Source organism: Bos grunniens, chromosome 7 (assembly GCF_055505025.1).
Source record: "Bos grunniens cultivar Pamir isolate PY7600 chromosome 7, Bosgru_T2T1.0, whole genome shotgun sequence".
NCBI lineage: Eukaryota > Metazoa > Chordata > Mammalia > Artiodactyla > Bovidae > Bos > Bos grunniens.
Genome location: NC_141171.1, coordinates 22,883,916 through 22,901,113, shown reverse-complemented (window position 1 = coordinate 22,901,113; position 17,198 = coordinate 22,883,916). Strand labels below are relative to the sequence as shown.

Sequence of the window (17,198 nt, the reverse complement as noted above, 5' to 3'; positions counted from 1 at the left end):
CAACTATAATATGGGTCATAATGATCTACTTCTTTCACTTAAATTCTATTCTGACATGAAAAAATAAAATGTCTACCCAACCTTTCATTTTATGTGTTTTTGAAGGATAAAAAATATCAGATAACTTGAGTCCATCATCAGTTTTAGTTCAGTTAAATCACCAATGGAAACCCAGAATACCATTAGGTGTTAAGTTTATAATCTAATCATTTTGTCTTTCATATATTTTTAATTTACCATACCTGCAACTTCAATTAATTCCAATATGTAGACAATTCTAATTTTATATAAAAGAAACATTCCCTCTGAGCTGGAGAACTGTATATCTATCTAGCTATTGATATGTAAACTTGCATATATAACACACAACTCAACCTCAACATGTTCAAAATCTACCTATCATTTCCCTCAAGCTTGATTTTTTTCTAGGGTTCTCTGTTCTCAGTGAATAATACCATCTATCGTCTAGAAATCTAAGCGTCCAAACCATTCTACACAACACCCAGGGTGAGCTTTCCAGGTAAATCCTATTGCTTACCATGAGAAGGAAAAATTATCATCAACTTTCCAGAAGATATTTTAAAGTTCTTAATATCCCTCCCCTCTGTCTTCACTGAGGGAAAATACAAATGGCTGAAAATCTCCTACTTAAAGTTCTTTGTTTGGAAATTCCTTCTAATTCTTTTGAAATATGACTTTCATACAATCAAAAAGGAATTAAAATCAATAAAAGAAAAATTTGCCCAAAATCAACACAGAAGAAAGTTACGTTTAAATGCTACCACAAGTCTCCAATTTTTATCTCTTTACTGAAACAGTCACAGAGTTGTCAGTAAATTCTACTATAAATACAGGAAAACTCCTGATGTTCACTCCTAACACCAAGAGAGCCATGCCAGCTCGTCAATCAGAAAACGTTCAGACCTTGCAGAGAACCCCATCCTTCGAGCACAGTTTGGCAATGTATCTGATGAGTAAACATAAGGAAAGTGAAAGTTCTTTAACATGGGTCCACCTATCTCCTTTCTTTTTGCAAGTGAATAAATTTAAGAATAACCTAGCCTGGAGAAGAGTGCCACACATAATCTTGTCAGATCTTACTCCTGCAAAGGCTTCACACTGCTCCTAAAATAAAGAACAAAAACTATTAAAGTGGCCTCTACCTACCTCTCTCTAGATCTCGCTCTCCCCATTTCCTCCTCTCTACTGGTGGCACTGAGCATAGTGGTTTATTTTCACTTTTTCTATCATGCTGCTTCCCAGTTAAGGTCAACTATATGCATTCTTTTCTCTGCTTCCACTAATCTCTGAATTTAAACTCTTTAATTTACACATTCATTTTTCTAAAAATTCTTTGGTTTATGATTAGCCAGATATAGATTTGGATAATTCTTAATATTAATTTTTAAACAGTTTAACTGAAGTATAATCTACAAACCATAAATTTACCACTTTAAGTATATGATTCAATGCTTTTTATGAAGTTGCAAAGGACTGTGCAAACATCATCAAAGGGAGACCCCTCGTGCCTTGTTTGCAGTCTATCCCTGCCCCAGGTAAACAATAATCTGCTCAGTCTCTACAGATTTCTATTTTGGACAGTTCATGTAAATAGAGTCATGTAATATGTGATGCTTCTAACTTACATCTTCCATTTAGCATAATTTGTCTGAGGTTTGTCTATGTTGTAGTATTTAGCACCACTTTATTCCCTTTTACTGACAAATGGTATTCCACTCACCAGATGCAGAGCATTTTATCTACCCATTCACTGGACAATTTCCAGTTTTAGGCTACTATGTATATTGCTACTAAGAAAGAACATCTGTGTACAGTCTCTGTATGCACATTTCCATATTTCCTTAGTAAATATATAAAAGTGGAATTACTGGGTTACATGGTAATATTTTAAGAAACTGCCAAACCATTTCCTAAAGTGGCTTTGTTGACACCTGGGATTGTCATGTATCTGTACCACAAATATATGACAATCCCAGGTGTCAAAAAATCCTAATCAACACTTGTTATTGTCTACCTTTTTGACTATAGCTATTTTTCAAAATTTGTTTTTAACTGAAGTAACATTGGTTTATAGCACCGTGTTTCTATTTCTGTATATCCTATAGCATGCTCACCATCACAAGTTTACTTTCCACCCATTACCATACAGGTGATCCCCTTTACTCATTTTGAACCCCTGAAACTGTAGCTATTCTACTGGGTTTAAAGTAGTACCTCAGATTAACTTTCTGTATGTAAATACTCTGTACCATTTATTGAAAAAACTATGCTTTCCCAACTGAAATGGTTTAGTACCTTGAACAAAAATAAACCATTCACTGGTGGTTCCTTTTTAATACTCAGTTGTGTTATACCCACATTGTGTGCATATAGCTTAGCTACATAGCTAGAGGTCCATTTTAAAAAAAAGCAGAGACTATTTATAAATATAGGAGTTTATTTCTGGGCTCTCAATTCTGTTCCATTTATCTATAAATCTATACTTTTCCTTGATAGCTCTTATGTATGTGTAGCTATCTTAATGAACTTTTTCTCCTCCATTACATGTTAAACTCATAAGGACAAATCTCAAGTCTTTTCACCATTCTATACCAGCCTAAGCATAATAAGAACAAACATTTACTAATAAGTTAATGAATCAACAACTGAACAAATAAAGCTATAAAAATCCATATGAATCCAGAAAATACTTAGAAATAATGATAAATGCAATGTGCAATGAAACACTATAGTCAGTATCAGAAAAGGCAGAGGAACCAGATTTGCTAGACCACAGAGAAAGCAATGGAATTCCAGAAAAACATCTATTTCTACTTAATTGACTATCCTAAAGGCTTTGACTGTGTGGGTCACAACAAACTGTGGGAAATTGTTAAAAAGATGGGAGTACCAGACCATTTTACTTGTCTCCTGAGAAACGTGTATGCAGGTTAAGAAGCAACAGTTAGAACTGGACATGGAACAAAGGATTGGTTCAAAACTGGAAAAAGAGTATGAGAAGGCCATATATTGTTACTCTGCTTATTTAACTTATATGCAGAGTACATCATGGGAAATGACAGGCTGGAGGAATCACAAACTAGAATCAAGACTGTCACAAGCTGGAATCAAGAGCCAGGAGACTTATCAACCACCTCAGATATACAGATGATACCACTTTAATGTCAGAAAGTGAAGAAGAACTAAAGAGCCTATTGATGAGAGTGAAAAGAGAGAGTTAAAAAGCTGCCTTAAAACTCAACATTCAAAAAACTAAGACAATGGCATTCAGTCCCATCACTTCATGGCAAACAAAAGAGCAAAAGTGAAAGCAGTGACAGACTTTATTTTCTTGGGCTCCAAGATCACTGCAGACCATGACTACAGCCACGAAATTAAAAGATCCTTGCTCCTTCTAAGGAAAGCCATGACAAACCTAGACAGCATATTAAAAAGCAGAGACATCCCTTTGCTGACAAAGGTCCATATAGTCAAAGATGATTTTTCCAGTAGTCATATATGGATGTGAGACCTGGACCATAAACAAGGCTGAGCAGTGAAGAATTGATGCTTTTGACTCGATAGTGCTGGACAAGACTCTTGAGAGTCCCTTGGACTGCAAGGAGATCAAACCAATCAATCCTAAAAGAAATCAACCCTCAATATTCACTGGATGGACTTACGATAAAGTTCCAATACTTTGGCCACCTGATGTGAACACCCAACTCATTGGGAAAGACCCAGATGCTACGCTAGGAAAGACCGAAGGCGTAGAAAAAAAAGAGAAGGGCGTGGAATTACATGAGGTGGTTAGATAGCATTATTAACTCAATGGACATGAATCTGAACTAACTCCAGAAGACAGTGGGGGACAGAGGAGCCCAGCGTGCTGCAGGCAATGGGGTTGCAAAGAGTCAGATATGACTTAGCGACTGAACAACAACAACAAATCAGCTGCACACCTAAAATAAAAGAGGTCCCTGTTGCCAAAAACTATGAAAGAAAAACAGAGAAGAATTATCTTCATAATCTGAGGAAGCTAAAGATTTTGTGTGCTTAAATAGGACATGAGATGCACTAATCACAAGGGAAAAAAACAGAAAGAATCTCTTTTCTTCAAAAGACGCCATTAATAGAATAAAAAAAGCAAGCCACACAGTGGGAGAAGACATTTGCAACTTATGCACCCAACAAAGGACTTAGATATAGCATTCATAAAAATTTTATACAAATTGATAGAAGATAGCCCAATTAAAAAATGATCAAAAACATGAATCAAGATTTCAGAAAATAGCTATCCAAATAGACTATATGAATAGGAAAATCATTCATCATCACTAAGCAGGAAAACAAAAAATAAAATCATGATGAGATAACAAAATGAAATATATATTTTAGATTCTAATACTAGAATCTTCTAAATTTGAGCACATATATTTCCAATGCTTATTCCTAAGGAATATTCCCCAAAGGAATGAGTAAATAAGGGTACAAAAAGACATGAACAAAATATTCATAGAAACTTACTGTTTATGACAGGAAAAATACTGTAAACAACAGTATTTTTATTAGTAGTGGGAAAGATTTTTTCACATAATTGTATACTATAAAGCACTGAAAAAGAACAAATGCAAAAACATGGAAGAATCGACATCTGTGAGGTATATAAAGCCTGACCAAAAGGTTTTGTATGAATTTTTATATGAAATTCAGAGACAAAACTAATCTAAGGTGACAGCCATCAGAGCTAGACTATCTTTCCAAGATGGCTGACTGAGACCTCTGAAAAGCTAGTATGTTCTATATATTCACTGCAAAGTAGTTACACAGATGTATCTTGTTTATTAAACTTTACTGCACTTACTTCTTCCCTGAGCTCTATGTATATTTCACAGTTCAGGAATGTATTTCAATCTCTTCCACAGAAACTTTCAGAATCAAATGAATTTCCCTACTAACAGTCCAAAGTTTAAACATTGTTAATTAAGGAAATACTTACCAAAAAAGAACTTGATTGCCACTGTATCTCTCATAGCGTGCTCTTGCAGACATCAATCTAATGTATTTTTTAAAAAGTAAAAAATTTTTAAATTATCTTAAATTGTTTTAATAATTGTTAACAGCTACCACAACAGAAAGTTATCAGATCTACCACTGAGTTTTTCACTGGAGTTTAAAAATATAAACATCACACACATACAAATCGATTTAATAAATACAAATTTGCTTACATTTAAAAATACTCTATTACTAACACTCTAGTTTTCAATTTTCTTCTTTCTTCTTGATACACTTATTTGATATATACTAACATCTGAACAATGTTACACAGAAAACAGAAAATAATAAATCCAAAACAATCATGTTTTAGCAATTTGGCCCATAGCCAGAAACTTAAAAGAACAGCCAGAAAAGTTATGGTTAAGCTGGCCATTGGAAAGAAAACACAGTTTAACCAAAATTTATGCAAAGTTACAACAGTTAGTACTTACAGCACTCAAAAGTGCCTTTACAAATATAATCACAATGATACAAGGTGGCAAGAGAGTGAACTCATTTTACAGAACAGAAAAATGAGGTTTGGAAAGTTCATGGGTACTGTCCATAGGAGCTTATACCCAATCAAGAGTCTTGCTCCTTCCACTTTAATATAATACCACATCATACCAAGTCCATCTTAAGCATTTTATATAATAACTATCAATACAAAATACAAAAAGAAAACAGTTCTGTTTTCTCTAGATAGCACAGATTGAGCACTGTACTTTGCTTTAAATATTCTCATTTAATCCTCAAAATGTTGTAACAAAGTTAATGTTGTTATCCCTATTTTATAGAAGACTAAACTACAGCTTAGATGTTAAGACTTGCTTAAGGTCCCATGGCTAAGAAAAACTGGAATGAGAGGGGCCAACTGCCATGCACAGCCTATAAAAAGCGAATGATTTGGCCCCTGCAACTATCTATCCGAACTCATTTGAATAAACCTCTTAGCACATGCTCTTAAACACAGCATCACACTTACCGAAGCTGATGTTCCCTGAGATTTGATAATATTTCCATTCCATGAAGATAAGAATAAATAGTATTTAAGTCCTGTAAAACAGAGAAGATTTTAGATTAGTAACTTTGAATACTTCTAAAAACATTTTCCCTGGTGTGATTCTGGCCTGTGCGGCTGTTTTCCTCAACAATAGTTGTTTATTTCCGTCTGGCTTCTCTCCCATCTAAGTGCATGCCTCCAACCCACGGACATGAGCCCCTTGAGGCCCAGAACTATCTCTTAGGTTGTGAACTAAAGGCTGACAAAGACTATCACTTTAAGGTGGATAATGATGAAAATGAGCACCAGTTATCTTTAAGAATGGTCAGTTTAGGGGCTGGTGCAAAGGATGACTGCACATTGCTGAAGAAGAGGCGATGAATCGTGAAGGCAGTCCAATTAAAGTAACACTGGCAACTGTGAAATGTCTGTATAGTCAAAGGTTTCCCTTGGGGGCTATGAAACACCACCACCTGTGGTCTTACAGTTGAAGTGTGGTTCAGGGCCTGTGTACATTAGTGGACAGCACTTAGTAGCTGTGGAGGAAGATGCAGAGTCAGAAGATGAAGAGGAGGAGGATGTGAAACTAAGTATATTTGGAAGGCATTCTGCCCCTGGAAGTGGTAGCAAGGTTCCCCACAAAAAAGTAAAGTTTGCTGCAGATGAAGATGATGATGAAGATGGTGATCGTGACAAGGTTGATGAAGAAGCTGAAGAAAAAGCTTCAGTAAAGACATCTATATGAGATATTCCATCCAAAAAGGCACAAAAATTAAACCAGAATGGAAAGACTCAGAACTGTCAACACGAAGATTAAAAGGTCAAGAATCCATCAAAAAAAAAAGAGAAAAAAAAATTCCTAAAACATTGAAAAGACCTAGCTCTGTAGAAGACATTAAAGCAAAAATGAAAGCAAGTGAACAATCCTGGGCAGTACTGGTAAATTAAAGCCAAAGATGGGGAGAGAGGAAAAAGAAAGACAAATATAGTCTAAACTGAGTATCAACAACAATCCAGACTGAAGTCTTCTATTTTAATCTCAATCCCCTTTCCTGATTGGCCACCCAACCACACCCCCTTCCAAGCTTGATCTCCTAAAACTCTTCCGACTGCTGTGATTCAGTGAACCTTACATTTTGCTTTCTATTATTTGTGCAACGGCCTCAATTCTGACCATGTTTAATCACCTTTGTATTTCCCTCGCTGCTCAATAAATATTTACTCAAAAAATTAAAAATATAATAGAAAGAAAGAAAAGTGAAGTCGCTCAGTCATGTCTGACTCTTTGCAACCCCATGGACTGTAGCCTACCAGGCTCCTCCATCCATGGAATTTTCCAGTTAAGAGTACTGGAGTGGGATGTCATTTCCTCCCATTTCCTTCCCCAGGGGATCTTCCCAACGCAGGGATCGAACCCAGGTCTCCCACATTACAGGTAGACACTTTACCATCTGAGCCACCAGGGAAGCCCAATGTGTGTGTGTGTGTGTGTGTGTGTGTGTGTATATAATGATATCCCACAATTCTGTAAGCTACAACCACTTATGACACAATTGTTACCATGGAAGAGTCACAAAAATCTCTGAACAACAGATCTGAAAAGGTTGAGAATTCCCTCAACTCATATAGGAACCCCTCCTCAGCATGGCTGACAAACAATGCCAGAAATCAAAAATTCATTATTTCATACCAAGATCTATTTCACTTCAAAACATATGTAGTATTTCTTCTTTAGTGACCTTCAAACATTTGAAAAGTTATCCCATCATCTTAAATCTTTTTTTTTTTTTTTTAACCTCCAGATAACAGTGTCTCAGTATTTGCAGGTTCCAGATCTTTAAGCATCCTAATTGATCTCCTCTGTGGAGATGACTCTGCTCGTTCTTACTCCTCTTAAAATATGGCTTTCTTAAAAAAAAAAAAGTCTCTTTCAAACAGACTGAAGGGGCTTACCAGGTGGGGTAGTGGTAAAGTACCTGCCTGCCAATGCAGAAAATGCAGCAAATGCAAGAGATGTGGGTTCAATCCCAGGTGAGGAGGATCCCCTGGAATAGGAAATGGCACCCCACTCCAGTATTCTTGCCTGGAAAATCCCACGGATGGAGGAGCTTGGTGGGCCAGTCCATGGGGGTCACAAAGAGCTGGACACAACCAAGCACTCATGCACACACGACACAGTGTTCTTAGTGAAGTGTTAGTTGCTCAGTCATGTTCTTTCCCTCTCTGAAAGAACTGGGAAATGTGTCTCTAGCCCTTATTCCGATTATTAGATATTAATAAATCCAGGTTAATACAGAGGTATAGTATAACCTCTGCCAAGTGCAATGGCATAGCAAAAGGAAGATGCGGAAGCAGGGAATATTCCTGACAGAACACAGTATTTTACCACAGAACGCTAGTGCGCAGTAATTACAAAGCAGCTTAAATTCCTTACCAAAAAAATGTACCTCCTCATTTTCTTACAAGGAGTAATGTCTTTATAGCAAGGCAGACTGCTCCCAAACACCACCCTCCCTCTTACTGATACGTAACTATCCAAGAATTATCAGACGACAAAGAAAAAGAAGACATGACAGCTTTTCTCCCAACTAAGAAAACACGCAACTAGGACAAGAAGAGTCCTAAGGGAAAGGCGATCACGTCTGATTCCAGAGATCACAGCTGCCAGGTAACATGATGGAGTCCATGACCACACATATCGCTGTTAGATCCTTAGCAAAATAAAGAGTGAAAAAGATTTGTAAGTATCTTTTTTAAAAAAGAGAGATGAACAGATTAAAAGAGCAAACTGTGACAAATTAGTCTACAGACCTAAATAAGGTCTATAAAATTCTATTAAGACAGCAGATGGAACAGTGATATGATAAAAAGTACTTTCAAAGAGGGCTACAATGACAAATCTTATCCCATATGCTCTTTTGCAACAAGACTTTGTCACTCCCTCATCAAAACGGACAGCTAGGCACCCTCCCCATGGATCTGAGTTTGGTCCTGTAATTTGTTCTGATCCAAAGAATGTGGCAGAAATGAGGTTGTGTAACTTCTAAGATTCAAACACCCTGAGACCACCAACATTGTGAGGAAGCCCAAAACAGCCTCACTGAGAGAAAAAGGTACCAAAGTACCAGATATGTGATTCTTTCTGAGACCAGACCAGCTGAATGGAACTAAGAGAATGATCAAAGTCAAGGTTCTGTGGGGCAAAAGAAATAACCTCCCAGCCAAAACTTTCTGAGTTGGGATAAAAAGCAGAGTACTGGTACAAGGCTGGTTCACAGTGAGCTCTCACTGAGCCTGCAGACCCACCCTAATAGTCTCTCTCCACTCCCAAAGTTTATAACTAGATTTATACAAGTGGCAGTTAGAATAATCCTCACAAAGGATCCTGAGTAAAAGCAGTCATGGTGGAAAGGGCCAAGTAGAAATCTCTGTGTGCATGCACACTAAGAACTCGCTTCAGTCATTTACAACTCTGTGTGAGACCCTATGGACTGTAGCCCGCCGGGTTCCTCTGGCTGTGGGATTCTCCAGGCAAGAATACTGGAGTGCACTGCTGTGCCCTCTTCCAGGGGACCATCCCTACCAGGGATCAAACCTACGTCTCTTAGGTCTACCTGTACTGGCAGGTGAGTTCTTTACCACTAGCACCACCTGGGAAGCCCTCTGAAATTGCCCCATTCCCCCAGAACAAGACAGTACATAAAAGACAATATTGCTTATCCAAAGGGGCAAAGAAGCAAAGACTAATGCCACCAGTAAGGACTTTAAAGTATGCAGGGTGCTGGTACTTCCCATGTATAATCTGCAAAAAGCAGATAGGTCCTAAAAAATGACTACAGACTGCCAGACACTTAACCAAATTTAAGCCCTGGGCACAGCTGCAAGTTCCAAACATAATACTGTTGAAGGAACTGTTTAATTAAGCTTCGGGTGTTGATTTGGTCAATGTATTCTTTTCCATTCCAGTTACTAAAGTAAAAAGTACAAAAAACAGCAACTGTGTAGGATCGTATTAATTTACAGTTTTGCCTAAGGGCTATTTTAACTTTCTCAAGTTTCTGTCGTAATACAACCTGAAAACATCTAGACCACCTGACACATTATATACATATTTTGCTGACTGGACAGAACCAACAAGAAAATAAGCAAGAGGTACCTGGTATTGTGGAGTCTTGGAGAACACACTCAACTCCAAAAAGTGAGATATTAATTCTATGAGGGCTCAAAGACCTGCAACTTTAATGTTTCAGGGGTGCAGTGGTCAAGAGCATTACAAGACATCCCCTCCAAAGTGAAATACAAACTGTTGAGACTTAAGCTTTCATTCAAGGTGGAAAAAGAGGGGCTGGACTTATCTTCCACCTAAAACAACAAAAGGTCATAATAAATAAATAAAATAACATTTTTCAAGAGAGGAAGATATCAGTTTAAAAAAAAGAAAAAAAGACAGTGATACTTGAGAGACGGGAAAAAAATGCCTGGTGGTGTCTTAAGAAGAGGGCTTCCCAGTGGCTGAGTGGTAAAGAATCTGCCTACAATGGGGGAGACCTGGGTTCGAGCCCTGGGTCGGGAAGACGCCTTGGAGCAGGGCAGGGCAACCCATTCCAGTATTCCTGCCTGTAGAAACCCATGGAGAGAGGGGCCTGGCATGCTACAACCCATAGCGTCACAAAGAGTCAGACACGACTGAAGCGACTGAGCACATCTTGAGAATTACCTGACCACCAGGGAGGAGAATGCAGCTGAAGTTTGCAGAGCAGGATAGAGGAAGTGCATACTATACAGAAAAAAAGGATGTTCTGCAAACTTACAGAGGGTTTCACTTGAGTCTTAGGCTGAGTACCAATCATTTTAAGTACAGGAAGAAATTTCTGAATTCAGGGAAAGAATCACCTTAAGGGATTAGAGTAGTGATCCTCAATCAAGACTGATTTTGCTCCTTGAGTGACCAGTTACACACAACATACAGACCAGTTATGTCTGGAGACATTTGGGACTGTCATCATTTCTGAAGGGGTAGGGGGAAGTGCTCCTAGCATCCACTGACTATAAGCCAGCTGCTGCTGCTGAGTCACTTCAGTCCTGTCCGACTCTGTGCGACCATATAGACGGCAGCCCACCAGGATGCCCTGTCCCTGGGATTCTCCAGGCAAGAACACCGGAGTGGGTTGCCATTTCCTTCACCAATGCATGCAGTGAAAAGTGAAAGGGAAGTCGCTCAGTCGTGTCCGACCCTCAGTGACCCCAAGGACTGTAGCCTACCAGACTCCTCCATCCATGGGATTTTCCAGGCAAAAGTACTGGAGTGGGGTGCCATTGCCTTCTCCGGACTATAAGCCAGAGATGCTGCTAAATATCCTGTGATGCCCAAGAAAAAGCCTTCAGATCAGATCAGTCGCTCAGTCGTGTCTGACTCTTTGCGACCCCATGAATCACAGCACACCAGGCCTCCCTGTCCCTCACCAACTCCCAGAGTTCACTGAGACTCACGTCCATCGAGTCAGTGATGTCATCCAGCCATCTCATCCTCTGTCGTCCTCTTCTCCTCCTGCCCCCGATCCCTCCCAGCATCAGAGTCTTTTCCAATGAGTCAACTCTTTGCATCAGGTGGCCAAAGTATTGGAGTTTCAGCTTTAGCATCATTCCTTCCAAAGAAATCCCAGGGCTCATCTCCTTCAGAATGGACTGGTTGGATCGCCTTGCAGTCCAAGGGACTCTCAAGAGTCTTCTCCAACACCACACTTCAAAAGCATCAATTCTTCGGCACTCAGCCTTCTTCACAGGCCAGCTCTCACATCCATACATGACCACAGGAAAAACCATAGCCTGGACTAGACGAACCTTTGTTGGCAAAGCAATGTCTCTGCTTTTGAATATGCTATCTAGGTTGGTCATAACTTTCCTTCCAAGGAGTAAGCGTCTTTTAATTTCATGGCTGCTGTCACCATCTGTAGTGATTTTGGAGCCCAGAAAAATAAAGTCTGACACTGTTTCCACTGGTTCCCCATCTATTTCCCATGAAGTGATGGGACCGGATGCCATGATCTTCGTTTTCTGAATGTTGAGCTTTAAGCCAACTTTTTCACTCTCCTCTTTCACTTTCATCAAGAGGCTTTTGAGTTCCTCTTCACTTTCTGCCATAAGGGTGGTGTCATCTGCATATCTGAGATTATTGATATTTCTCCCGGCAATCTTGATTCCAGCTTGTGTTTCTTCCAGTCCAGCGTTTCTCATGATGTACTCTGCATAGAAGTTAAAGAAACAGGGTGACAATATACAGCCTTGATGAACTCCTTTTCCTATTTGGAACCAGTCTGTTGTTCCATGTCCAGTTCTAACTGTTGCTTCCTGACCTGCATACAAATTTCTCAAGAGGCATATCAGGTGATCTGGTATTTCCATCTCTTGAAGAATTTTCCACTGTTTATTGTGATCCACAGAGTCAAAGGCTTTGGCATAGTCAATAAAGCAGAAATAGATGTTTTTCTGGAACTCTCTTGCTTTTTCCATGATCCAGCGGATGCTGGCAATTTGATCTCTGGTTCCTCTGCCTTTTCTAAAACCAGCTTGAACATCAGGAAGTTCACGGTTCACATATTGCTGAAGCCTGGCTTGGAGAATTTTGAGCATTACTTTACTAGCGTGTGAGGTGAGTGCAACTGTGCGGTAGTTTGAGCATTCTTTGGCATTGCCTTTGTTTGGGATTGGAATGAAAACTGACCTTTTCCAGTCCTGTGGCCACTGCTGAGTTTTCCAAATTTGCTGGCATATTGAATACAGCACTTTCACAGCATCATGTTTCAGGATTTGAAATAGCTCAACTGGAATTCCATCACCTCCACTAGCTTTGTTCGTAGTGATGATTTCTAAGGCCCACTTGACTTCACATTCCAGGATGTCAGGGCAAAGACTAATAGAGTTTTGCCAAGAAAATGCACTGGTCATAACAAACACCCTCTTCCAACAACACAAGAGAAGACTCTATACATGGACATCACCAGATGGTCAACACCGAAATCAGACTGATTATATTCTTTGCAGCCAAAGATGGAGAAGCTCTATACAGTCAGCAAAAACAAGACCAGGAGCTGACTGTGGGTCAGATCATGAACTCCTTATTGCCAAATTCAGACTTAAATTGAAGAAAGTAGGGAAAACCACTAAACCATTCAGGTATGACCTAAATCAAATCCCTTATTTTTATACAGTGGAAGTGAGAAATAGATTTAAGGGTCTAGATCTGATATATAGAGTGCCTGATGAGCTATGGAATGAGGTTCATGACATTGTACAGGAGACATGGGTCAAGACCATTCCCATAGAAAAGAAATGCAAAAAAAGCAAAATGGCTGTCTGGGGAGGCCTTAGAAATAGCTGTGAAAAGAAGAGAAGCAAAAAGCGAAGGAGAAAAGGAAAGATATAAACATCTGAATGCAGAGTTCCAAAGAATAGCAAGAAGAGATAAGAAAGCCTTCTTCAGAGATCAATGCAAAGAAATAGAGGAAAACAACAGAATGGGAAAGACTAGAGATCTCTTCAAGAAAATCAGAGATACCAAAGGAACATTTCATGCAAAGATGAGCTCGATAAAGGACAGAAATGGTATGGACCTAACAGAAGCAGAAGATATTAAGAAGAGATGGCAAGAATACACAGAAGAACTGTACAAAAAAGATCTTCACGACCCAGATAATCACAATGGTGTGATCACAGACCTAGAGCCTTAGAATAAAGAATTCTCTGCACCAAAACAATAGTTCTGAGGTTGAACAATATCCAAAACTCACACTGGGACCAGAAGAGCTGCTACTCCCACCAAGGAGACTGAAAAAATCTCGTAATTCAGAACACATTTAGTAGAATCCTCAGGAGCCTTTGGATTCACTATTGGGGCAAAATTAATGCCTCACTAAATGCTACTCTGGTGCTATACAGCATAGTTCAAAAAACAGCCCTAAAAAGATCAAAAGAATTTCCAAATTACTTAACTCTGCCCCAGAAAAATATTTACAAGAAATAAAAAGTACCTAGCACATAAAAAAGTAAACTTCACAATCTCTGGTAGTCCATCAAAGATCATCAGGCATGCAAAGAAACAGGAAAAATGACCCATAATGAGAAAAAAAAATCACCTTGGTAATTATCAGATAACAGAATTCATACAAAAAGACATTTAAAAACTTATTAAAAGTACACTCCTTATGTTCAGGAAAATATAGAAAAGATTAACCATATAAAAAGGGGTATTAAAAAAAACTCCAGGACTTCCCTGGTGGTCCAGTGATTAAGAATCTGCCTGCCAAAACAAGGCAGATGGGTTCGGTCCCTAGCCCTGGAAGATTTCACATGCCATGGAGCAACTACTGAGCCACGATAACTGAGCTCAGGCTTTAGAGCCTGTGAGCCGCAACTACTGACGCCCGTGCACCCTAGAGCTGGTGCTCTGCAACAAGAGAAGCTGAGGACCACAACTAACGAGCAGGCCCCACACGCCCCAACTAGAGAAGGCCCAAGTGCAGCAACAAAGACCCAGTGCAGGCAAAAGAAATTAATTTTTTAAAAAACCATGGGGGAAGAAAATCAAAATGGCAGATTAGGAGGAGTCTGAACTCACCTCCCCCAAAGAACACATCAAAAATATATATTTACATGGGAACAATTCTCACTGAAAACAAACTGGAGACTGGCAGAAAGGCTCATACAACCAAGGCTGTAAAGAAAGATCCACATGAAGTCAGGTAAGAAGGGAAGAGAAGCCATCAGGTCAAGACCTGAAACACAAATTGGGAAAACTAGCCCTGGAGTCCAGCACCAGACAGATAAGTCCACATGGCTGGCTAGAAGACCAGTGGGACTAGCAGGGGGTGCCGTGAGAAATCTAGACTCTGCTAGTGAGGAGCACGTACATGCTTGCTTGCTTGCTCTCAAAACAAGATGGAGAAAGCAAATGAAAATGTCAGGCACTCCAGCTGGCTTCCTACATTGGTCCCAGAGTGTACCCTGGCCCATGCTGGGGGCAATTTCAGCCCCTCTTGCTCCACAGCACGGCTCCCCACTAGGGCAAAGGCTGACACTGCCAAGTAGATTAAGTCACTGTGACAGAGTCAGTTCAGACCCAGCACTGCATCTGAACGGGGTGAAGACAATCATTACCGGCGTTTGTGGGGACAGAAGGTCAGAAGCCGCCTGGAACTCCAGTGTGCTGGGACTGCCCCAGCATGCACCTGGACCCACACTGACTGCCCACTCGTGCTTCAGCACTGCTACCCTCCGGGGTGAAAATGCCAAAGTTGGGAGGGATGAGACACATGCTTAGAGAAAACGGAACCAGCTCAGACCTAACCTTCAGCACTTCTGCTTCAGTACCTTGGAAACTTGGGAAAAAAGATGCCCACTCTTGGCCCTTCTATTTAACATAGTATTGGAAGTCCTAGGCACAGCAACCAGACAAGAAAAAAGAAATATAAGACTAAACTGGAAGAGAAGAATAACTGTCTGCTATCTGCAGATGGCATCATACTTTATACAGAAAACTCTATAAAGGTTCCACCAAAAAACTTAAAATAAATGGATTCAGTAAAGTTGCAAGATACAAGATCAACATATAGAAACCTGTTGCTTTTCTATACACTAATAATGAACTACTACAAAGAGAAAACAAGATAAACAATCACATTTGAAACTGCATGAAAAGAGTAAAATACCTAGGAATTAACTTAACCAAGGAGGTGAAAGGCCCATACATTCAAAATCATAAAACACTGATAAAGGAAACTGAAGACAATAAAAAGAAATGGAAAGATGTTTTGTGCTCATGGACTGGAAGAACTAATATTGTTAAAATGTCCATACTACCCAAAACAATCTACAGATTTAATGCAGTCCCTATCAAAACAACCATGATATTCTTCACAGAACTAGAACAAATAATCCAAAAATTTTTATGAACTGCAAAAGAACCTGAATAGCCAAAGCAATCTTGAGAAAGAAGAACAAAGCTTGAGGTATCATGCTCCCTAACTGCAAACTATACTGCAAAGTAACAATAATCAAAACAGTATGGTACTGGCTCCAAAAATAGACACAATAGATCAAGGAAATAGAATCGAATTTTGGGGTTAGAGAACCCAAAAATAAACCTACACACCTATAGTCAATTAATCTAAGTCAAAGGGAGCAAGAACATACAATCGGGAAAAAGACACTCTCTGCAATAAACTGTGCTGGGAAAACTGGACAGCTACATGTCAAAGAATGAAATTAAAACATTTCCTCAAACCATATACAAAGAAAAATCAAAATGGATTAAAAACCTAAATGTAAAATCTGAAACCATAAACTCCTAAAAGAGAATATAGGCAGAACACTCTGACTACAGAACACTCTGTAAATCAAAGCAATAATTCTTTTGTATCTGTCTCCTAAAGCAACAAAAACCAAAGCAAAAATAAATGAGACCTAATTAAACATTCAGTTCAGTTTAGTTGCTCAGTCGTGTCCGACTCTTTGCAACCCCATGAACTGCAGCACGCCAGGCCTCCCTGTCCATCACCAACTCCCAGAGTTCACTCAAACTCATGTCCATCCAGTAGGTGATGCCATCATTAAGAGTTAATAAAAAACTTTCTATTTTGTACTGGAGTACAGCAGATTAACAATGTTGTGATAGCTTCTGGTGAACAGGGAAGGGACTCAGCCATACATATACATGTGTCCATTCTCTCCCAACTTCCCTCCCATCAGGCTGCCACATAACACTGAGCAGAGTTCCCTGTGCTGTACAGTAGGTCCTTGTTGGTTATTCATTTCAAACACAGGGTACATGTGCATCCCAAACTCCAAACTATCCCTTCCCTCATCCTTCCCCTACCCAAACCATAAATTCATTCTCTAACTCTGTAAGGCTCTTCCTGTTTTGCAAATTTCATTTCTATCATTTCTCTTGAGATTTCACCTATAGAGGATGTGATACAATGTTTCTCCTTCTCTGTCTGACTTACCTCACTCTGTAGGACCATCTAAAGGTAAGAGCCTTGCACAACAAAGGAAACCATCCATGAAACAAAAAGACAAATCAACTGCTCAATGAGAGAAAATATTTACAAATGATATGACTGACACGGACTTAATATCCCAAATATATAAATACCTTATA

At 39.3% G+C, this 17,198-nt stretch overlaps 1 protein-coding gene and 1 pseudogene across 6 annotated transcripts in view; one reads left to right on the top strand and one right to left on the bottom strand.

Moving 5' to 3' along the window:
- The window catches only part of RAPGEF6 (Rap guanine nucleotide exchange factor 6), a 227,258-nt gene that overhangs the window by 184,722 nt on the left and 25,338 nt on the right, over nt 1-17,198 (bottom strand). For all 6 annotated transcript variants that reach the window (XM_086410436.1, XM_086410438.1, XM_086410439.1 and 3 more), the window contains exons 2-3: nt 6,026-6,096; nt 5,000-5,056 (exon numbers count right to left, since the gene is read on the bottom strand). In XM_086410436.1, coding sequence (XP_086266562.1) covers nt 5,000-5,056; nt 6,026-6,096 — 128 coding nt within the window. The remainder of the gene's footprint in view (nt 1-4,999; nt 5,057-6,025; nt 6,097-17,198) is intronic.
- On the top strand, nt 6,236-6,860 carry LOC147368919 (nucleophosmin pseudogene; annotated as a pseudogene).